The 25,545-nt window shown below is 32.7% G+C and overlaps 1 protein-coding gene across 2 annotated transcripts in view; it reads right to left on the bottom strand.

Annotated features, from left to right (window-relative positions):
- LOC114326222 (uncharacterized) overlaps positions 1-25,545 on the bottom strand; it is a 902,327-nt gene that overhangs the window by 84,420 nt on the left and 792,362 nt on the right. For both annotated transcript variants that reach the window (XM_028274518.2, XM_028274519.2), the window contains one exon: positions 8,100-8,174. In XM_028274518.2, coding sequence (XP_028130319.1) covers positions 8,100-8,174 — 75 coding nt within the window. The remainder of the gene's footprint in view (positions 1-8,099; positions 8,175-25,545) is intronic.

Here is a 25,545-nt window from a genome sequence, read left to right as displayed (position 1 = left end):
GCGCCAGGCGATACAATGCTCGCATTATATCACTGTTAAATTCGGCCAGTAACGAATTTTAGATGTTGGTACAGCATTCCACATCAAATGAAATGCGGGGAGTGGCTACTAGACCATGCGATCTCGAATTTAAACCAGTTATTCAACAATAAGCATACAAAATCCAAGCCTGTCGATTCTACAAGCCTACAACAGAGCCTACAACAAGTAGGTAGCTACTAATTGAATTGGAGATGATAAAATATACCCGCTGTATGTATGCTTCGATTCTGTATCCATAAACACCTTCAACATAGAAAATACAAGGATTGTCCCTAATAGCTAACTCCCAATATTATACTATTAGGTAAAATAGCAATATACGTTAAAAATATTTTACCTTCAAATAAACACAATTTTTTTGAACTTATAACTTTTTCGAAAAATGGTAGCAGCCACTTGTGTAAAACTCTGCCAATACATATCAGGTCGTCATCATTCCTTTTGCCTTTATTCCTACGCGGAGATACTCCTCTCAGAAACTTGCAAATCAGCAATTTTTCGTATTGGGTATTGGGTGATTAACGTTTCGATATTGAAGATGCCCAAACCATCTTAACATATGTTTTTTCATTTTGGTATCAGTTGGTGCCACCTCTAAACTTCCTCTAACATACTCATTTTTAATGATATCCATTTCTGTCACCTCTTCCATCCATCTATGCATTTTGATATTCGCCACATGTATTCGTTGTTTTTCTTTGTTTCTAACTGCCCTACATTCAGTTCCACACGTATAGCTGGTCTTATGGCAGTCTTGAGACCATGCACAAAGAGCGAGAATTGATCAAGGTCATAAAAATGAGAAAGGTTAAATACTTCGGTCATATAATGAGAGAACCTAAATATCGCTTACTCCTGTTGATCACTCAGGGCAAAATCGAAGGAAATCGCTGGGTTGGAAGAAAACAACTGTCCTGGCTGCGTAATATTAGACAATGGACAGGTTGAATGGTCGAGGAATTGTTTCATATAGCTGCCGACCGAGAAATATTTAATCAGCTTGTTAATACGACGATAGCCAACGCTTAAAAACAAACACGGCACACAAAGAAGAAGATGTCAGTTTTATATAATTTAGAACACTAAAGAAACTAAATACGGACTAAACACCGAGCTCTGCTGCAATCCTACTTTCATATGAAATTTAGTACTCTCTCACACTTGTCCTAACACTAGTTGTTACTCTCTTATACATGCCTCTCATATTATTCACATATTCACCGGGAAGTCATTTCCTATTGAGCGTCCACCACAGAATCTCTCGAGGAACTCTATCATCTGCTTTCTCAAAATCAATAAATACCATACGAGCGTTTGTTTATTTATTTGTATTTTTCGTCGGCTGTCTTATAAAGAAAATGTCACCTGTTGTTGTGCGTGTTTGTTAATAAATCAATAGGTTTTAAAATATAGTCAGCATCATTGTTCTAGTCTAGAGACAATGTGCTTCATATCAAGTTTATTTAGAAAGAAGTTAAGTTACTAAAACTTCTATAATTGATCAAAGTTGCACTGCAGTTTGAAACACCAGGTGGTGTATACCCAATTACCCAATAAGACGTACGTTCAGATAAGGTAACAAATTACCCAATCCCTACGAATTCATCATTCAGCGCATACAATTTTTTTGAGCGCCCAGTATATTCCCACTGTAAAAAAGTAATTATTCAGTTATACGATTAGATTCACTTAAACCCGGAACCATCCACGTTACAACCATTCTTTATAATTTATAATACATATTCCCTTATAGTGAATGGTAATTTATATCGGCCCGATCGTAATTATAGCCACTACCTTTCTTATATTCACGCCTTTCAATCAGCCAAATTCTCGTTGAGGCCGTTTCAATAAGTTTCGTGTGATTAATGGGATTTCGTAAAATAAATAGAAATAGGTACTTTTTATATGAAAAATATTGTTTATAAGTCTGTATAAATAAATTTGAATTTTCGCACGGTGAAAAATATGTTTTGATAACGAATTGTTGGAAAAAAATTTAAAATTCCTGAGATGAGAAACAAGCAACCAAGGAAAAACGAATTTGTAAATATGAAGAAATACAGTTTTCCAGCTAGGATTACCCAATAGTGTAACCCAATTAGCCAAAACAACTTAAAGATAACAAAAAATCAAATGGTAAAAATCAAGACATACCAGTAGTTTCGCTGAAAAGCGCTAATGAAGGAATGTGTTGTTTGTATATCCTGATTGTAACCGGATTATGTAAGTATACTGATTTCTACCTCCACCACTGCGCTATAGCAAATAAAATTTGAAAAAGTGTGGAATTCCTATGCACCTATGCCTTTAGCGCCTGCAGAGTCTCTTTTGAGCCAAGACTTGCTTTAACAGATAAATACTCAATGTTTCTACTCGAAGAACAGTTCATTCCCACTGTCTGCACCTTTTTCGATCCGTGTTGATCTTGAGCTTAGGGTTTTCCTGAGAACTTTTCACTCATTTTCCTCCATCTTCTGAAACATGAACTGTAACGAGCTCTCCAGGTCCAGGCTGCAGCTGTGTTGTTTTTTTCTCTTGTTGCATTGTTTGCCACTTGATCCATTTTTTACCACGGGAAGCTAGGAAATCAGCACAGCCGGCAGAGCCCCGTATCCAGAAGAAGATCTATAAAACCGGATGTCGCCTAACACCTGTAGTCCACATAGTAGGTGACTCATTTAACGTATTAGTGACTACGTATTTCCTTAACACAATGTAGTCTCTACACTCCGACAAGTCCGTAGCCGGGCGGAGGTAAATTCCTCACCAACCAGTAAAAACATATAATCCGACAGGTATTTTCCTCACCAAATTTAAGGGTTCCTATTAATCCGGTAGGTATTTTCCTCACCAACTCACTCAGGTAATAAAATAAAAATATAGATTTAATTTGGGAATGTATATTATGAAAGCATCCGAAATCCGAATACAAGACATTAATTTCCATACATTATAATAATAGTTTATAATATAGATAATATTATACAAGACGTATCAATTATTTAATTATAAATTACAATTTAATGTTTACTATAATAAGACATACACAAAATCCATTCTAGTCATTTGATTAGACTGATATCTTATTAATAAATTTTCTACATTTTTCAATTTCAGTTTAGCTTGTTTATCTTTGATATGTTTTGCAATATGCAAACTTTAAATTTTAACATACGTATCTACCTGAAATTCTTTAATTTTTTCAAATGAAATATAATATATGGATGGATGCGTATTACAAAACGATAAATTAAAATGCGAATGAAAAGATTCGCAAGCATTCGTAATAAGAATAACACAAGAATTTGCCTCTGTCCACAAATATGTGGAGAATGAGAATATGGCAGTTTCGTCTATATAAGTTTCAACTAAATAATCGACATATCTATCTTAAATTTCATTTTCTGGTTTGCATGACATTAAATCAAACACAAAACAAGCTAATACGTCTTCTGGTTTTATATGTAAGGCCAAAAGTATGTTTGAGCCACTTGCCTCCTACAGAATAATTTTTATATTCTGATTCAGGAAACCAAAACATTTTTAACAAATAAAAAATATTGTATTTTTTTTTGTTTGGCAGTAAAAAGTATAATAAAGAAATATAATGCCCATTAATTAGCCCATGAATAGTGAATAATTGCAAATAATATGTGGTACAGTAAGAAAATGTGCCATCCATATAATAAAATTCAATGTGGGTAAAAGTTTTATATTTGTTTCACAACTAATAGGTCTGGATCTCGCGTATGAAAAAAAAGCTGATTAATAGCAAGCTGAAAATTTGTTAATAGCTTAAAGGTGTCTAGTTGAACAAACTTTGATATATGGGAACACTGGAACAGGGGACGTCTTAACTGTGGAACAGGTTAAAAATTTGGAACGGTCAGAACACGAAAACGACACATTTATTTTGTCCGACAGAACAGACTTAAACTCTCCGAACAGAGATTACACTCTCATGCAAAAATCGGACTGCTATTTATCACCTGTCATAATTCCTGTCATTTGACATATTCTACATGTTCCACTTATTAAAACGCCCATTTGGTGATAAATAGCAGCCTGATTTTTGCATGAGAGTTTAATCTCTGTTCGGAGAGTTTAAGTCTGTTCTGTCGGACAAAATACATGTACCGTTTTCGTGGTCTGACCGTTCCAAATTTTTAACCTGTTCCACAGTTAAAACGTTCTCTGTTCCAGTGTTCCCATATATCAAAGTTTGTTCAACCAGACACCCTTAAGCTATTAACAAATTTTCAGCTTGCTATTAATCAACTTTTTTTTCATACGCGAGATCCAGACCTATAAATACAATTATCCTACTTTTGACCCAGTTTATAAAGAGAAAATTTTCCCTCTTGATCTTGGTTATTTTTTGAGCACACCTCTTCACAAATTCTTGAACCTCATCAATATTGGAAGTAAGTCGACCAGGCATCATTTTTCGTCGATAATTATATATTTTTTCTTATGTAACTGACAACAATCGTAGTAATTGTTTCAGACAAATTAGCTGCAAGCGCTTGGCGTATAATTTTTGCTGGTTTTTCAATATTATTCTTTTTGGCTTTACATTTACAATAGTTAGAAATAATTTTTCGATCTAACTTCTGACAATCTGGTTCAGATTATATTGTAGGCTACTTCTACATATTGTAAAAGTTGCACTAATAGTAAAAAATTTCGCACTACAAGTTGTTTTATCCTCCGGAACACTTCTTCACTTTTTAAAACTTTCACTTTATAAAAAATAAAATTTTCAAATACCACTACCGTGTAAGGTTTACCGCGATCACTTTCTATTAAACATGCCATTTTTGTCAAAATTCCAATTGGGACTAAAAATAATATAATATAATTAATTAATTAATTGCTATAGGTATCTACTGTAATTTAATAGTAGATAATTTTTTTTTATAAGTTATTCACTACATGCAATCAATAAACAAAAAAATTATAAGCATGTTAGTTGTTTGTTCAAAGGGGTGTAAGTATAAATTTGGATTTGTTATCCAATGATAACAAAAACTCCACTAGCCTCTTAAATTATTGAACTGTATAGTAGATAAATAATTCAATTGAGTGCCTTTTAGTAAAATCTACCTGAAATAACTGAAATAACCATTTCGGTCTTGGTGAGGAAAATACCTGTGGGATTATGACATACCCTTCTAAACGCAGGTAAAAGATTATTTTGGTGAGGAAATTACACCCGCCGCCGTAGCCAACGCTGGCGCTGTACCACCAGTAACTTATGGTAGGGGAGCAAAGTATGCTAAATGTGCAGTCACTCGAGCGCTTTGAGGACCTACTGGGTTGTAAAGAGTAAGTCCTAAAACCAAAAAAAGTTAAGGAAAGTTTTCCATTTTAGTGGGGACTTGTCCATTTTAAATTTAATTTTCCATTTCCAACAATCATTTTTTTAGATTATAGCGCCATCTATCCATAATTCGAAAAATGTTTCGAATAAAAGTTACTTATTATGACGTAAGGAATCTAAATCTGCAATAAAAAATGGGGGCTCGTATTTAAGATCTAAAAGTAACCCCCCACCCCACCTGTTTTATTGAATAAGTGTGTTTTTCAGTTTTTCGATCTGATGTTTATTTCGCGAAATATCGCGGGATTCGTATTTAAAATATTACATTTACCCCCACCCCTCTCCGTGGGAAGTCATGTTTGGTATCATTCGATAGATTTTTAAAAAAAATTTTGAGGACGTATTTTTTAGTTTTTCGATCTGTTATTCATTTTGCGAAATATTCGCTTGTAAATCGTCAAATTTTTGTAATATACACTGTTTTGCATGTGCTTAACTTACCTTATCTTAATCTGACGATTTCGAGTTTTTCTAAGGATAGATTTTTTTTTCGTCCCCCCCTTAACGAACTCCCCTACATTAAGAGCCAATATATAGTAGATGTACATTTTCAGGGTACAAGGTTTCTCCCCATGTAATAATCTGACGCGCTCGAGTAACTGCAAAAATCTCCGCTTGGGCTTAACTTATCTTCAGCATTCGATGGTAGCACCACATTTCGAAACTTTCAATATTTTTATGTTGTTCTGTTTGAGAGTCCAGGCCTCTGGATTTAAATACGTAGCCTCTTAGCATTATTAATTGTAGAGTGATGCTTGCATCTCTGTTGCAGAATTTTTCTCATCTTTATGAGGGTGGCAATTTCGATATGTATTTTTATTTCATTGTTTTGGTCTCCAGTTTCGTTTATTAAAGTTTCCAAGTATTTGTACCTTAATACTTTTTCAATTTGAATGCCGTTTATACTAATATGTGCTGGTTGTGTTGTGTTTTTAATGAAGACCATATACTTGTTTTTTTTTATATTGATATTTATGTCATAATTGTTGCAAGCAATATTTACATATCGAGAACGGAAATGCAGGACCTCGTAACTGACAAATTTGCATAAAATGACTTACTTCGGTTTCCGCCTTAGAATAAGTGTAGCGGCACCTATTAACCAGCGGTTAAAGCTGGCAAAATTTCCGGAAGGCTTTAATTTAAATTACAGAAAACGGTACTACTCAATATAACATACGCCCTAAATGAAAAATTATTCGGTTTTTTTTTGGTCTCCTGTAAAATAATCATCTTGCCACTTACGAGTTCCTGCTTTTCCGCCGTCGATATGTCTTATATACTTTGGACACCAGGGATGCTTTAATAGTTGTTTTGTCTATCCTTAATTTTGGGATGAATATATTGTGCTTCTTTTGCTTTAATAATTTTGTTCGTAGCCCTAGCACATCTATTGTCTTTGGTCACTCTTTAGTAAATTTCTGTCTCTTCATTACAGAGATCTCATCAATAAATGTGCCCAAGTACATATTTATATTCCTGCATCTTTCCAGATTCTATGACTGATCCATCTTCCATCTTTAGTTTAAGTGAGTTTCTGATTACATTGCTTTTTATTTGAGATTTCACTTTAGCCGTGCTAGCCCCTATCAGCCTCTTAGTTATATATGTTAGTTCCGCTACATTTCTTGCAATAAGGACTACATCATCGTTCTACGCTAAACATTGATATCCTTTATTTAAACGGTACCGGACCTGTTTATGCCACTGTTCCTAATAATTTCTTCTAGTACTATTTATATTAAATAGCAGTGCAGACAACGGGTCTCGCTGTCTAACACCTTTCTTCACTTTTGGTTCATTTGAGACTGCCTTTCATTACACTTGAACTTGTTTTTTTAAGTGCTATTTTTATTTTGTTTATATTTTATGTTGTTAATAAAATAAAGATCTTTTATCTACTCTACGTCATATTATTATGTATAACTTTTTAGTTTGTGAAAACTGTCATTATAGATAGCAGTGCGTGAAGTGTTTAAAGTGTGCGTGAAGTAACAATGTATTTTAAATGGGACTTACTTTTTCGCACTAACACCTTTCTTCACTTTTGGTTCATTTCAGACTGCCTTTCATTACACTTGAACTTGTTTTTTAAGTGCTATTTTTATTTTGTTTATATTTTATGTTGTTAATGAAATAAAGATCTTTTATCTACTCTACGTCATATTATTATGTATAACTTTTTAGTTTGTGAAAACTGTCATTATAGATAGCAGTGCGCGAAGTGTTTAAAGTGTGCGTGAAGTAACAATGTATTTTAAATGGGACTTACTTTTTCGCACTGTTTTTGACACACTTTCATATAATCAAATATCCTTAACTTTCATGTTGTCATGGTGATGATATAATGAGCAATAAATTACGACAAAAGTTTTGACAGTTTTGTGGTTTGAAAGAAGTTAGAATTTTTAAATGTCAAAGTTCTAAAAATTGTAGAATAGAAATAAATTCCAGTGACAAAGAGTTACAGTTTTTTTATTTGTTCACCATAGATAAAATATTGTATGAAACTGTGCGTGAAGTACTTTTGCGAACTTACGCGATATATAGCACTCGCTCCGTTGTCGCTCGTGCTCTAAACATCGCGTGCGTTCGCAAAAAGCATACTTCACGAAGTGTTTCATAAATAACTATTACTACATAAGTTTAAAGACGATGAGAGAATACTTACACATATTTCTTTCTCCTCGCACATGGCACCCCATACTTGAAAATTTGATTGAAGCAACTCGCAGTTCTCCCAACACTGAAACAGAAATAATAAGTTCAAGAGACTTGTCACTATATATTAGCACAGAGTGTTAGAAGCTTTTTACTACAGATTGTGATTGTGACATTTTCGAATAACTGCTAAAATCGAGCGATTGTTATATTATAGCGATCCGAAATTTTTATTCTTTTTAAAGTGTAGCGCAGTGAACAATGCTTCATGGAGTTTATAATCCAGTCATATCCGCTTATGGCTGTAATGGGACATTTATTGCGTGTTTTCGATGTATTTACATTGATATTATTATATATTGCCGGTAGTGCAAGCTATTGAAGTAAATAAAAATAAATAATTTTTCCATAGATACAACACATTTTAAAATTATTAGTTTTGCAATAAGCTTTAATGTCTCTTTGTCATGCAAACATAAAAATTTACCGCAAATGCAGAAATATTAACACGAGTAAAGGTATCATACAGAGGTGGTGCAGTAATGGTATGGAGTGGAATAATAGTCGGTAGTAGAACGGGCCTCGTTTTTCCAAACCGCTTCCTTACAGCTCAGCAGTACCTCGACACCGTTCTACAACATATCGTTCGTCCGTTTGCTGATGGGGTTGGTCGAAACTTCCACCTCATGCATGATAATGCTCGTCAAAATGTCGCACGCCCAATGACAGACACTCTTACCAACGAATGTATTGATGTGTTGCCTTAGCCAGCAGAATCCCTCGACCTGAATCCCATCGAGCATGTATGGGAGATGCTTCAACGAATAATTACTCCACATATGGGTAACACATACAGGCCACGCATACAGGCCGTTTCGTTTTCGAGAACGTCTTATAGAAGAATGGGCAAACGTATCTCAAAAGAATATCGGCAGTTTTATTTTGTCTATGAAAGACAGATGCAGAGCCGTAATAGACCAGGGTGAACGCCATACTGTGTATTTATTTTGTTTTTATTTATGTATTACGACCATATTTTGTGATGATCTTATTTTTTTAAATTGTAGTTCTCGATATGTTTGTCATTTCTGAAAGGTATTCTCGCTATTTTTGACATTTCAATAGATTTTGTTGTATGGTCACTACAAATCGATTATTTTTTATTCAAATCAATTAAAGAATAAATTACGTCTCCTATTAAAAATATCCCTAGACTTTTCGGATGTGCATACATATACAGGGTGCAACAAAAATACAGGTCATAAATTAAATCACATATTCTGGGACCAAAAGTAGTTCGAATGAATCTAACTTACCTTAGTACAATTATGCACACAAAAAAGTTACAGCCCTTTGAAGTTACAAAATGAAAATCGATTCGAATATATCGAAAACTATTGGAGATTCTTTATTGAAAATGGACATATGGCATTCTTATGGCAGGAACATCTTAATGAAAAATTATAGTGAAGTTTGTGCACCCTATAAAAATTTTATGGGGGTTTTGTTCCCTTAAACCCCCCTAAACTTTTGTGTACGTCTCAATTAAATTATAATTGTGGTACCATTAGTTAAATTCAATATTCTTAAAACTTTTTTGCCTCTTGGTATTTTTTCGATAAGGCAAATTTTATCGAGTTAAGGCTTATTTTTTAATATGTATACATAAAAATTTTATGCGGTTTTGGTACTTTTAAACACCCCAAATGTGTGTGTACGTTCCAATTAAAATATTACTGCGGTACCATTAGTTAAACGCGGTGTTTTTAAAACTTTTTTGCCTCTTTGTATTTTTTCGAGAAGGCACCTTTTATCGAGATGTGGCTTCTTTTTAAATACGGTTCAAAATATACCTAAAAAAATGTAATTAATAAATAAATTTTCATATTATTACCAAGTCTCCGTAATCGTACTTTAACCATATTATACAAATATGTGGTGGATTTGACAAATATTCAAAATATCTCGACAAAAACTGACTTTTCGAAAAAGTACTAGGAGGCAAAAAAGTCTTAAAAACAGTGTGTTTAACTAATCGTACTACAATAATAATTTAATTGGAACGTACACAAAAGTTTGGGGGGGTTTAAAGGAACAAAACACCCATAAAATTTTTATGGGGTGTCCAAATTTCACTATAATTTTTTCTAAGAAACTACTACCATAAGAATGCCACATGTCTATTTTCAATAAAAAATCTTTAATAGTTTTCGATATATGGAAAAAAAATCGATTTTCATTTTGTAACTTCAAAGGGCTGTACATTTTTTTGTGTGCACATTTGTACTAAGGTAAGATAGGTTCAATCGAACTATTTTTGGTCCCAAAATATGTGATTAAATTTATGACCTGTATTTTTGTTACACCCTGTATATGAATTTTTTAAATACAAATCACTAAAAAATTGTGCTCCAATAGCAGAGTATACTATCATAACTGTCTTAACTGCTATCCAAAAAAAATTAAATATAAACAGAATGAGCTTCCTTTGTTAAAATCCCATATTTAGATTACGACATATATATTATATACCGTCTTGAAATTATCACTTAATTAGTGTTGTAATTCATATATGATAAATGTGACTACCATCACCAGAAGCCTACATATGTGTACACAAACTACAACTCAAACATGACTGGCGTATGAATAACATCAACATCTGCGATATTTTTTCTACAAAAGCTGTAATCATAAGTGCTCTAAACGTGTAAACACTGTACAATTTCAAACTCACCGTAGACATGCCATTGTTACAAATGATTTATGATTATTTGTTAGTCCACATTGTACTTGTTCAGTTTTCCATAGAAGGCAAACTTCAATAAATTTTAAAAAACGCGATAAGGAAATATGCCACTGGAAACTTAGTAAACAAACCTTTAAATAGCTATACTTTAGAGCGGAGCTAGTAAATTCAAGTAAACAAACTACAACTCTTTACCCGAGTTCCTCCAAGTTTATTTTTCCCATGAAAGCTTTAAAAGTCGCAAGTAATATATCTCCGCAAATTTCTACATGAATCTTTTGGAAATGGTACATACACTCTTAAACTTTTTGGGAACCTTATTTAGCCAACTCAGGACGCATAAAGAACAGGCGAAAATGTTTTCGGAAGAAAAGAGATTTATTGACCGATATATACCAGTTTATTGCAAATATATTTATTCAAGCGAACGAACGGAATCAAGTAATATAATATGTTTTCCAAGTTTTGCATACAAAATCAACATAATCACTGGAATTCAGAATTACTTTACTCGTAGTTCTACTGTACTCACTAATAAACTATAGATACGAGGACTCTTAAAATTGTTTTCTTAGTAAAAAAAAAACAACTTTTCAGTTCATAAAAAAATTTATTAGATGACTGTTTTATACTCCAATTCTATAATCCAATTCGAATTGAAAAAAATACTCAAAGCACAATGTTTTTAAGTCGTGTATCATGAATTTAATAAATCTTTTTTAGGAAAATATTTCAAGATTCAATGCAGAATTAGATAAATTTAAAGAAAATATCTCAAGAAACTACTAAAAAAATTGGTGATATATTTTATCAGAAAACAGCGAAAATAATTACAGAAACCACGGAGTACAAAAAACAGTTATGTATTTGCGATAATATAGCTGATGTTTCCTAGAGAACGATAAAGAACAAGTCAGTTATCTTATGTAGAATTTTAGTAGTACGAAATGACATATGTATTTGGTAGTACAAAATATAAAAATCAGTAACAATTCTTTACATGAACACAAAAATACAAATTGAACTGGGACAAAACGTAACACAACAATTTGACAGAAAAAAGGACTGAAACAAGGATGTTGTCTGTCACCAACCTTGTTCAAAATATACTTGAAAAGAGAAATGCCAAAACAAGGGCATACTTTTCTATGACAACGTATGGGACGTCATTCGGAGGACCAAATTATTGTAGCACAAGATATAGGCTATATAGAATATATGACACCTAAGATGGTAGAGGAATATACAATTTGGGGTCTAGAAATTAACCTAGGAAAACCAGAGTATGTAATAACTTCCTCTTAACTTAATACTGTTCCTGAATTTACCTAACAAATTATTGAAGGGTAGTGACTATCAGACCTTCCGTAGTTTTAGCTTGTAAACTAATGACCAATGGCATTAATTCTCCTTTATTGAAGTCGATTCCTTACCATTTGCTTAATTACAATCCCTAACACTAATTAGTACGAATCGCGGCATAAGAACGCATTTTAGTCGAAAGAAAGAACACAGAGGGAAAAATAATGACAGGATAATGTACATCTCTCGAATACTGAGGCAGAAAAAAGAGAGCAACAGCTTCTAAAAGTTCAATCGAGTTGAAATAAATGGTGAAATTTTTGTAATTTAAAAACAGGCGTCCAATTAGTCAGGAGCCTTTTGTACTACTGTCAATTAAATTTGTTCTGCTGGACCCTTTTGTCGGGTTGTCGTTGTCTGTATCAATATTACTGCACGGTTCCAGTGGCGGCACAATAGACACGAATTATTTGGATGTATCTTCCTCCCAATTACTCTTATTTTTGGCCAATGCGCTTAAAAGTTACATCGCTCTTAAGATTCAAACATAAATTATAAGAAAATCTTGAGAAAATGCTTAAGAAAATATGTTTTTATTTAAAAGTATTTTGCAATCTGTTGAGTATCAACAATAAACAAAAATAATGACATTGACTAAGGACAAGAAAGATTTTACCCACTGGTAAAATCAAAGTAAAATTGTTATAAGGGAATATAGGAAATAATTACGTTATAACTACTAACTAATTAGTTCACAAGTTTACTCTAAATGGCAAATCATGGTTTGAATCTCTTTAACCTACGTTGTTATTGGGAATTGTCTAAGAGGTTAAGTGTAAACTGGTTTTCATGCTCATCCAGCTTGACAATGTACGCAGCGCTACGTTTTTTGATGACTTCCTGTACCATATCCATTTTAAGGTCTCGATGAATAATTCTGTTGTTGATGTACCAAGGTGCATTAATGATAGTTCGAGAAGAATTTTTGATCGGAAGTGTTGAATGATTTTGATGTTGGAGTGACTGGCTGTTCCCCATAGTTCCAACCCATGTGTCCATCTTGGTGTGAGTATTGCCTTATAGAGCAGTAATTTGTTATCCAGAGATAGCCTTTGTGAACGACCCATTAACCAATACATATTTCTGAATTGGAGACCTAGTTGCTTTCTCTTGGTCCAAATATGTTTCCTACATGTAAGACTTCTGTCCAAATGATCACCAAGATATTTTACACCAAGATATTTCACCAAGATAATTAGTAAATATTGGAATAAAAAATCTCCCTCTAAAATGGATAGAATCCTACCTATCAGAACGTCGTCTGTATGTCTCCTTAACAGATGTATCACAACAATCAGTAAATATTTTCAAATCGGATAACATTTACATTCAGATGGGTGTTCCGCAAGGTTCTATAATTGGCCCAATATTATTTCTTATTTACTTAAATAATAGTGTCTCAATAAATTCTGCTGTACAGTTTACACTTTATGCAGATGATACTTCAATACTTATATCAGATAAATATCACTTGTAAATAAATGTAACGAATTATTGTGTGATCTTAGTTATTGGTTTTCCTCAAATTATGTACATCTTAATGTAGATAAAACGCATGCTATTCATTTCCACAATAGACAGAAAGATATGTTAGATGTCGAATTATCAATATTTATATTCTAAACAAATTGAAAAAGTTCAATGCCTAAAGTTTTTTGGTTTGTATGTTGATGAATGTCTCAATTGAAAAAGGCAATGCGATGATATTATTTCCAAAATAAACTCAGCCTTCTACCTACTTCGAAACAAAGATATACTAAGTGAAAAACAGCTACTCATGCTGTATTATGCTCAGGTGGAGTCTCGTTTGCGGTATGGCGTAGTATTTTGGGGTACGTCTTGTAAATTCAGTGAAGTCTTTCTATCTCAAAATAGAATGGTCCGTTGTATTGCTGGTATTTCTCGAATAACTAGCTGTAAGAGTTAAGGTAGACTTCCGCACCAAGCGACCGAGACAGGAGACCGCGACAGGCGACAGATAGGTCGCGAATAGACGATAGTTGGTCGCTGGTCTCGGTCGCGGGCTGCAGAACTACCCTGATATAATTGCATTGAGAGCAGTCGTGTGGAGACCTCGCCTATCTGTCGCCTGTCGCGGTCTCCTGTCTCGGCCGCTTGGTGCGGAAGTCTACCTTTATTGTACTAGATATAAACTGTATGTACCGTGCTTATATATTTTTGAAGTTTGTGTTTTTATTCATTCAAATCTTGAGAAATTTAAAACTAATTGTCAAATTCACAATATAAATACAAGGCAGAATTAAAAATTACGTGTGTCTTTTTCTAAAGTTAATACGCATTTTTACTCATATGCAATAATAGGTCAAAGAATATATAATAATTCACCAGAATCAATAAGAAAATTTAAGAAAAATTTAAAACAACATAATGCTATTCTACATCCCACCAGAATGAAAACAATGGGAACCTTCTCTGGTTACACCTCCGAGGCTTCTACAATTTGCAAGCCATACGGACGCTGAGACTAAGGAAGATGAGGGAATTCTCTCTCTGTTCCTTGCAATCTGTATCAGAGATTGTATGTCGTTAATCCCTGTCCATTGCCTTATGTTTCGGAGCCAGGACCAGGACAGCAAATGCAATATTCATATAGAAATAATACAGTTCAATAAGTACAATAATACGCATTGCTTTGGTTACTTTTGAACTATTGAATTTAAATTAAACAGGGTCCTTTATTCCATTCAAAGGTACATACTAAGGACCAAATTTCTCTACTCTAGGAATTTTCTTTCAAGGGTCATTGCAGAGACCGATAGAAAACGACCAAGTTTGAAGGAGAATCTGCCAGTCTTTAATAAATAAAAATAAGGTATAAACATCTAAAAATGACTAGCAATATTAACAGCATAACTATCAAAACTTCTTTACCATGTGAAACTAAAGCGTGAAGAGCATTAGACAGATTAATGGCTCATTTACCTTACACCGGGACGTGGATGGCACGGCGCGTAGAACAATAGAAAGCGCACGTCCTCGGCACTTCCCGGTGTCGGCCCGTTCCGTTGTATGATAAACCAGTCAATGCTTTTCTTTCATCTCAGATGATTTTCAACGTGCCCCGTGCCGTCCACGTCCCCGTCGTAACATAAATCCGGCTTAAGGATACGAGGGAATGACGGACGATAACAAATTATGCACCACTTGATAAAACGATTAGAATATAATGAAGTCTACAGAAATTCATAACTGAGTCAATATTAGGGGCAAAATAATCAATTAATAGATATATGTATACAAAAATCACAATAAAGATCCACTAGAAATAAACAAACCAAGACACGTCCATATCAATGTTACAAGGAGCACTTTCGAATCATGATTTACAATGTATAAACTTTGTAAATTATCATTTGGGATTTGAAATGTGTATATGTTACGGGTAAAATTAGGTAAACGGGTAATCCTAAGATTGCCCTGGTAAAGTACGAAGTACCCGCCAGGTTTTGGTAAAATAAATACAAATGTAAAGCTGCTGGAAATATTTGTAGCTCCAAATGCCACAACAGCCTGTCTTGTTTTAACAAATAGATTATAATTTTTATTTCTGCAGTATTTATAGTTTTACTTTCCTTACTTTTGTAAAATGCGTTTTTTCTTAAATCAAGATATCTTTCAAACAGTTACGGCCTTGCCATTACTAGTATACCATATACCCAATTAAGCATTTAACCACGAGGCACCAGGTAAAATGTGTTTTACCCGAGTAGTTGAGTAGAATGAAAGTTATCTTCTACAACTTTCATTCAATTTTTTGTTATTATTCTTCTCCAAATGTACTGTACCCAGCTTGTAGTCGTAAGTATTTTTCTAAAATAATATAATATATATTCCTACTTTAAAACTACACATTCCTGATGTGAAACATTTTTGGCATTACACAAATTATCCTCTAGCTGTCCGACTGGTGCCCGCTACTGGTCGATCTGTTACTCCTGTCTTTCAATGAAGAAGTTGAACTCATATATCTGTTCGAGCGTGTATTGTAAACGATAAATAGAATCATTATATCACGATTTTGTTTGGACACTATTAAACAGGATGATAAAGTAGAAACTTACTTTTATGATCGTTTAACGTCACACGGACATAAGACATGTGACTCGGCTGCCAGTCAACGGAATTTTAACTTTTAAAATGATTTTAACGATTTTAACAAACAATGCTTTGTACGTAATGTTGGTACAACTGCGACAGATGGTTGAGTATTTAACTTGTTCGAGTCTTGGTTGGTAATTTTTATCGCTTAGGCAAGCCATTGGAATGGAATTTGTGTCTTTAATTATGTGCTGGGAAAGTGTTCGTTTTCTAAAAAAAGTATTCCAGACAAGAGATACAATAAAACCCGAAATAAACAGTACTGAAACTGAAACATTGTGTCTCTTTGTGCGCGCTGCCATACCCAAATTAACTAGTATAGACCTGTGAAGTAATCCTTCGACAATGGAGAACTTGCACATTTTTTTTTATTACATAATAATGTTCAGTTTTGTATAAAAATGAGATTTGCAAAATTTCGCGCTTCAAAAACTCATAATAACTTAGAAATACAAATTTAAAGTCTTCTTTATTTTAAAGTAGTTCAGACGGCCCGTGACGTCACATAGTTTTACCGTTTTACATTAGTTTTTTATATGGTTATATCAGTGATGTGGGAGGGTTATATGTAAGTATATTCTTCTTCTTCTTTAGTTTATTGGCCTCCACCTACTTGGGTATTTGGCCACAGCATCGTCGCGAAATATGGGAAAATATTTATATTGTAATGACATTTTTTTATCGTATGTCATTGTAATAATATAAAAAATATACCAGTTTGTTGGGATTGGAGTTTACAGTTTTTGAAGGAAAAAAGAGAAAGATTAATATGGAAAATAAAGAAAAACTTTATAAGTATTATTTAGTGCCATTCTGTACAAGTACAAGCATTCAAAACCCCAATAAAATATTTATTAGATTACCAAGGGATAAAAAACGCCGTTTAAAGTGGTTATTTGCATGTCGAAAAAATATATTTCAGATAATACACAAGGTCTTCATGTATGTCAAGATCATTTTATCGTAAGTAGTCTGTTGTCTGCTTAATAGTGTTAAATAAAACAAGTATATTTTTTCATATTTCTGTGTTTTATAATATTGCCACTATACTTAATAGGAAAAGTGTGTACCTACTAAGTTTTATCGTTAAATACTTATGAGAATAATAATCAGAATAAAATCACAGTATAAAATTAGTAGGTATAATGGGAGTATTCGCGGTGTGCAAGTACTTGGAAAGGGAAACGAGAAACGACCGTGCGCGAGTCGCGGAGAAATATTGCAACTATCTCAAATAATTCATATTGTCAATTGAAATTGTCAAATTGACGTATATTTCATACCTTCTGTCATTGACGCAGAAAAATTATATATTACTCCACAATATTGATATGATATGCAATTATTATATAAAGGTAAATTTAATTAATTGTATTTTGCTTGCAGTACTGCATTTTAATAACTGATTTTATTTACTACATACAATTGTTTACGTTTGCTAAACATAACCTGCATCTTATTTTTTCTTCTTATTATTTTTTTGGACTATGGTCTTGACAATTATCCAGCAACCAGGACTAATATAATTCGCCAATATAATTAAAAGTGCGAATAAAAGTACAGAGCGTAGAAATAGAGGTCGCTTTGCCGAACTTGCACGGTCCCAAATATATGTACTTACTTATCTGCTTTAACTCCCCGAACTTCTCCGACGGAAAAATTTTCACTTTTTTGAAAATATGTAGCCACCATACACATATCAACTATAGGTAAGTTATCAGACTGCCCTTTACAAAAACCCTCTTCGGTCATTTTAAAAAATATATCTTAAAAACACTCAAATATATCAGAAATAGAAATTATCAAATATATTTATAAAACTTAGTGTCAGTGTCAAAACGAATGCCAAACCTATGAGGGAACTTACACATTTTTTTATTACGTAATATTATTCAGTTTCCTTTAAAAATAATATTTCCAAACTTTCACGCGATAAAACCTCATAATAACTTAGAAGATAATTTAAAATCTATATATTTTTTCTGTTTTCTGGCCTTGGTTTAGAAGAACCCTTAGCCAATGTAAAATAGTTCAAACAATCAAAAACGCTTGTGACGTTACATCACTGTATTTTCTACTGACGTTTATAATGTCTAATTTAAAATTATATACCATTTTGTTTACTTTGTTGGTGCAGAATGTACATGCACAACTATATGACGTCACTATGCGTTTTGGACCACCTGTTTCAATTTGAATTTTTAATCGTCTTTAGGGGCCAAACGAAAGACAAACAAAACTTTTTTTATCTTTGATACATGTTTTAAATTATGTTCTGTTGTGATTTATAACATTTTTTTCGAATTTAAAAATTTATGCAAGTTCCCTATTATGGATAGTACGGCTTAATTGTTAACGGTTAACGGTTTAATAAATGTTCTTAAAGTAATGCTGTAATTTTGATGGTTATTGAAAAGTTCAGAAAAACAGGTAATGTATTGTGCAGAAAAACAGGTAATATGTATTGTAACGAAAAGGAAACTCGGATAGTCCCAGGACAGTCACCATGAACGTGTATGAAAATCCTGAATTTTTCAAAAATGTATGGTTTTCAAAAGAAGCAGATTTTCATTTGTCGGGACATGTAAATTGTCGCAGAAATCGATTTCTGGACTATGCCAGACCAAAGGAAGTTCAAGAAGTTCTAAGTTCTTGCCATATAGGGATAACTTCCCTTATCCTTCACGTTCTGCAGACGCATACATTTGGGGCATGGCTAAAACTGTCGTTTTTAAACGGGCACCACAAACCATCGATGAATTAAAGGATGCAGTTAGAGCTTTTTTCGCTGACCTGAGACACGCCTTCTTCCATAACATGACGAGAAACTGGGAACATTGATATGAAGTGTGTCTTGAGCAAGGAGGAACCCATTAAAACATCTAATAAAGTGTTAATAATAAGTGTTTCTAAAAAAATTAAATAATTACAAGATCAGTACTGTTTATTTTGGGTGATACTGTATCAAACTAAATATTAAACTTTCTTCTCGCTTTCTTATCACAAAATTTCCTAAAGGACTCGGAATTGACCATATTTATAGTAACTGGAGAAACCTTAGCACAAAATACTAAGATTTAACCTACAACACTCAAATAAAATGTGGCTCCTTACCGAGTTACAGGGTATTTTATCTAAAAATTTAAAAACAATTTGTACCCAGTACTTTAAAACCATTTAACACATATTTTTCATACTTGGCAGAAAGTGTAGGTACTGTAAACCCTACTAAATTATGTCAAATAATCGTTTCTGGCTACTACCAGGGGCGTACGACAGGAGAAACTGAATGGATGATCTTTCCAAATTCTAGGCCACTGATGGAACTGACGCATAATTTTTAGACTCTCTAATACTTATGTAAATAATATACTCTTCATTCGTAACGATAAAATCATTAGTTTTCGAGTTATTTGAAGTTAAAAATGAAGCGAGACAATACATTAATCAAAATAACTGTGCCGTTTCTAATTTAACTTCAAATATCTCGAAAACTAATGACATTATCTTTACAAATGAAGAGTATATTATTTACAAATAAAATATAGAAGAATCCAAAAATTGCACTAAAATAGCAATTCCGCCAGTGGCGTAGAATTTGGGAAGGGTCAACCATTCACTTTTCCCCCGTTGTACGCCTTTGGTAATAGCCAGAAACGTTTGTTTAACATAATATAGTAGGGTGTAGAGTACCTACACTTGCTGCCAAGCATGACAAGGATACCTATGTCAAATGGTTTTAAAGAACTGGATACAAATAGTTATTAAATTTTTAAATAAAACATTCTGTAACTCAGTAAGGAGCCACACTTTATTTAAGTGTTTTAGGTTAAATCTTCGTATTTTGTGCTAAGGTTTCTCCAGTTACTATAATATGGACAATTCTTAATGTGACACCCTGTATAAAGCGCGTAAAACTTTTCGGTAACTAAGCACTTGTCTGACTACCAACTGGCAGGGGAGTCAACCTACACATTTATAGCCCTTAAGGTGCTAAATTTACACACTGTTTATCATGTTGAAGTATATTTTTAATTTTCAGCTAACAAAAAGCAAAATTATTGCTAATTGAAGGTTGCCAAAAATTCTCACTAACTGACTTTCTCTGTGTTACGAAATTGACCCATTTGCCATATGCCGTGAGTGAATAACACACATTATAGAAGAATCATTAGTTAAAATACCAGTCTGACTGCAAACAAACGCATAAAAGCAATGAACGAAACTGCTTCCTGTTTGTGACAATTGTTTAAAATATTGTGCTATTTTTGAAAACCACAAACATTTCGCTTCAAGCAATAAAATTTTAAGATGTTGCTCTTAATTCTGATGCGATGGAAAAGCTAAAAGCCATTATTATATTAAAAATAAACAAACAAAAGATAGCTCAGATTGACTAAGAGCTTATACATTTAATAAAATTTAAAAATGCTTGATAGATAACAAAATCTGAAAATTTTATCTATTTTTTGAATTTGCAACTACTAGTCCCAGTACACCATACTTTTTTGAAAATTATTACAAAAGTCTTAAAAATGGTTTTAACTGCATCGTTTGAGCGAGTGTACCACTTTTTGAAAATTGAGTCTGACCACAACACCTAAATTTGTAGATCTAGCGCGGTTACGTTTTGTTATTGCAAAACTATATTTTTTATTTTTAATCAAAAGATTATACGTTAAGGCCATCGGTACATAATTCGCAAATATTTTACGGCTATCCCTACTTTTTCTGTCTTTACACGGCAAATTACGTGTAGTAAAATTCACACTGTAATGGATATGTAAACATTACTAGAATGTCATTCTACTTGAAAATGTCATCATTAACTTAAAGAGATGGCTTTTAAATGTTCTTGGATAACTGTTATTTTGTATAATGGCAAATTATTTATTCAGTTAATAAATGTGATTATTTCATTCATACGAGATTCTGACCAATAGAAAGCTACAGAAATAAAAATTAAACTGATTAATTTTTAATGATTTTAACTTCCAATCGTATAGTAAGATATTTGATCACGTGTTTAATTCTGTCCAATCAAATTAAAATTATACTGAGAATTATCTACTGTAGAAAATTACCGATAGAATTTTTTTAAGTAGATTGTTTCTGTTTAATGGCAACCAGTTTCCTAGTTTTGACAACTGTCACATTTAAGAAAATATCCATAATATACGTATTAAAAAACAATCTTACGAATATCACACGACAGTAAGAATAAATAAGAAAATAATGCTTAATTTTTACTCAAATTTGTTGTCATTGGGAAATAGCCACTTGAGCCCTGGGGACCGTTCAAGTATTACGTAACGCTGCATGAGGGGGGGTCAAAAATCTTCAAAAATTGCGTTACGCAATAGTTAAACTCCCATAAGTATGCGTTACGTAGGGGGGGAAGGTTAAAAATCTTCAAAAATCGCGTTACGTAAAATACTTGAACGCTCCCCTGCGGGCTCTCGTGTCTATTGCCAGACAACAAATTTTCGAAAAACTGTCGCATTATTTTCAATTTATTCTCACTCTCTTGTGATATTATACCTGATTATTTTTAATAATTTCCCGTCGTCAAGTATATTACGTCAGATGCCCTTCGTTGCTTGCTATGAAAAAATACATTCAGTGACATTAATGACAATTATTAATGTTTCAAAAATTATAAAAGTGATGACTTTCAACCGTCAAATATTCATAACAACTGTGTGTTTAATTGTACTAATTTTTACTTACATAAATAAATTACAATAAAATTTTGGTTTTGAACAGTTTTATTCATGAAATAATCGCAACAAATTGCACTCGATCTCTAAAATTAATATAGAATTTTTGCCCTCGTGACATAATTTCACTAGCCTTTGGCTCGTGAAATTAAAACTGCCAAAGTGTCACTCGGGAAAAATTCAATAATTTTAGAGCTCTTGTGCAATTACTACTGATAATTTTTTTACTAACTATGTATTCAGTGATTGTAATAACTTATATGTACAACAAAAAAAGTGTGAGAAAAAGTGATTTTTTACTAATATAAAAAAAATCCACAAGGAAAAAGTTTTCCTGTAGTTGGCTGTATACCATGTGATACAAAATTTTTAATAATGTATTGTTACTATGGAACGCTTACAATGTTGATCATCTTTAACAACAAAATACTTGGATTACAGAATATATTATCCTGATGTATTCTCTGCTGGGATCTTCCACAAATAATACACAATAAATAACTTTTTATTAAGTTCACGTCTTAAATCAACTATTTATCAAATACACTATATATCAATATTATTTAATCAAAAACTCAAAATATTCCCGATGCCATGCCAAATATTTAAATTGTCACTGATTGTCACTGTCTGACTGACAATATGCTGACAATATTCTATTCGACTGAGTGCGCTGTAAGACAAAGTTAGATTTGGAAAATATTACCACGGACATTGTGTTCATTTTTTCGAATCCTGAAAAAACCAATAAATATTTTTGAAAAATTTAAACGCAGAATGAAAGACTAAATTATTACCGAGGGGCGAAAGTCCCTTAGAATAAATAAAATTTTTATTTTGAATGAGATATTTGAAATTAAAAATCACACTAAATTTTCTCTTAGTTTTTCACCCCTGTCACTTATTAAAATAAACATTATAGAAGTTCTCAGGGACTTTCGGCCCTCGGTAATAACGTAATCTTTCATTCTGCGTTTAAATTTTTCAAAAATACTTATTAGTTTCCTCAGGATTCGAAAAAAATGAATCCCCATTTGAATAGCATTGCAGCCGAAAATACGTACCCATCCCCTTAAAAGAAAATAACTTATTTTTGTCGGACAAAAAAAGAGCGATCGTCGTGTCGACACCCGCAAGACGTCATTCTAGCGCGGTACAGTTTTGGTATTAAAATTTTTTTAATTTTCAATTGAAAGTACTTATAATTAATTACAAAGATCTCTTGTCTGGCAAATTTACAGCCTCGTTTCTTTAGTCCGACAACGTAGATATGTTAATTATGGCAGGTTATGTTTTGCGATTACAAAATTTCGGTCTCGAATCACAAGTGATAGATTGGAGGGTCCTTTATCCAAATATACCACTGTCGGATAAAAATTGGGTATCAGATAGCCAGTCTGATAAATTAATTTCAATTAGTTAAGCTTAAGATTAAGATTCAAACGTTAGAATAAAATATAGTAAATTAATAATAGCTCGAAAAACACACAAACGGAATCAATAGAGTAAAAGCAGCTAGAAGAAGACCAGGAAAACCCAAAAAACTAACAAAATATGAAAATACACAAACTAAAGCACACATGATGACAGACATGGCTCAGAAAAAAGGATTAAGCAAGGATGAAAATAGAAACAGAGCAAAAACGAAAGATAAACCTGAAAAAGATACAAGAGAGAACACATTCATAGAAGCATGGAATGTAAGAACCCTACACGAAACTGGCAAATTGGAGCAAGTACGCCAAGAGATTGATAAGTACAAATTAGACATTGTCGGACTAAGCGAAACAAGATGGAATGGCAGTGGATCAACCCGAGTAGGAGACCAACAACTAATGATATATACTGGAAACACAGATATAAATGACAAACACGAAAATGGAGTGGCAATACTGCTAGCCCAAAAGGGAAGGAAGGCTCTAATAGAGTTAGAATCAGTGTCAGAAAGGATTATTTGGGCGAGACTGAAGGCAAGATATTATAACATATTAGGATCTAATAAATGTATAAGCTCCTACGAATAAAAACGACGAAGAGAGAAGGAAGAAAGAACAGCTACAAACAACATTTAATAAAATTAATAATAAATATAGAAGGGCATAAATACGTAAACATGTTATGGGAAAGGAGGGAAACTAAAAATAGGGAAAAAAGCAGCATACGTACATAAATATTTAAAACATTATAAAAACGCCACAAAATGAACTAGCTCTAAGCACTGAGTCTGAAAACCACGTCGACGGTATATTTAACTCAACACTTAATGATATCCATTTAGAAGTAAAAAACAACGTTCGTGTGTATATTAAACAGAGTAGAGCAGGAACTACTAATGTACGAACTGCTGTAATTGTTTTTATTTTTTAATATGCGAACAGGGTCGTAATACGCCCAACAATAGTATGCTAGCGTAAGAGTTTCATATTCAAAGTCAAAGAATATCATAAAAGCAAAATTCAAACTTAAAAACGAAATTCCAAAATATAATGGCTGGATGCATTGCTTAGGGTACAAAATCATTTATTTGTCCATTGTTGAACCAGAGACCTAAATACCTTTGACTATCTTATAGTAAAAATTATGAATATCACGAATCACTAAAATCATAATATATTTTTTCCTAATGTTGTTCTGAAGCTATTTTCTTGTGGCATTTTTCCAATTAACTAGTTTTGATGGGAAATAAGCCATAAATTTTACTAAAAAAATGATTTTATTAACGTTTCGACGCCCAAATCGCGAGTCGTTCTCAAAATACAAAAAATTGTATTGAATTAAACAAAAATGTTGTTGCTTAGTAAAAAAAATCTTCTAATAATTTATTTAATCTGACTCATTTATATCGGCAATTCAGACATATATTATACATTTTAAAGTAGAAGACTTTAAAATGATATTGCTAATATTTATGAGTTAATGTATATATTAAGGTCAGAATTTGGTATTAGTTTTGAGAGTAAACTAAAGTAAGACCTAATACTTACGATGTCGGGATAGTATCACGAGGTTTTTCCTGGTTTTCCCTCGTGATTTACTATGGAATCTCTAGCGAGAGAATTTTACTGTCACCATTGCATGTGGTTGTCTTTTTAACGACAGATCACATGTTATGACTTTTTTGTGATGGATATTCTTGAGTTGGGGTTGATTTCATGTAATCGAATGAACTATCTTTCAATAAAGTCGTTCCAGGAAAGCAACTCATAAATATTGGCAATATCATTTTAAAGTCTTCTACTTTAAAATGTATAATATATGTCTGAATTGCCGATATATATGAGTCAGATTAAATAAATTATTAGAAGATTTTTTTTACTAAGCAATACCATTTTTGTTTAATTCATTAATATTTTTTGTATTTTGACAATGACACCCGATTTGGGCGTCGAAAAGTTAATACAATCATTTTTTTTTGTAAAATTGTGGCTTATTTCCCATCAAAACTAGTTAATATTTGTTCCTCTTTAAGATTTTTTGTAAATTGGTTGGACGAAGATTTTGTAGGG

Source organism: Diabrotica virgifera, chromosome 1 (genome assembly GCF_917563875.1).
Source record: "Diabrotica virgifera virgifera chromosome 1, PGI_DIABVI_V3a".
NCBI classification, from domain to species: Eukaryota; Metazoa; Arthropoda; class Insecta; order Coleoptera; family Chrysomelidae; genus Diabrotica; species Diabrotica virgifera.
Note: the sequence above shows the minus strand (reverse complement) of the source record. Positions and strands in the feature narration are given on the sequence as shown.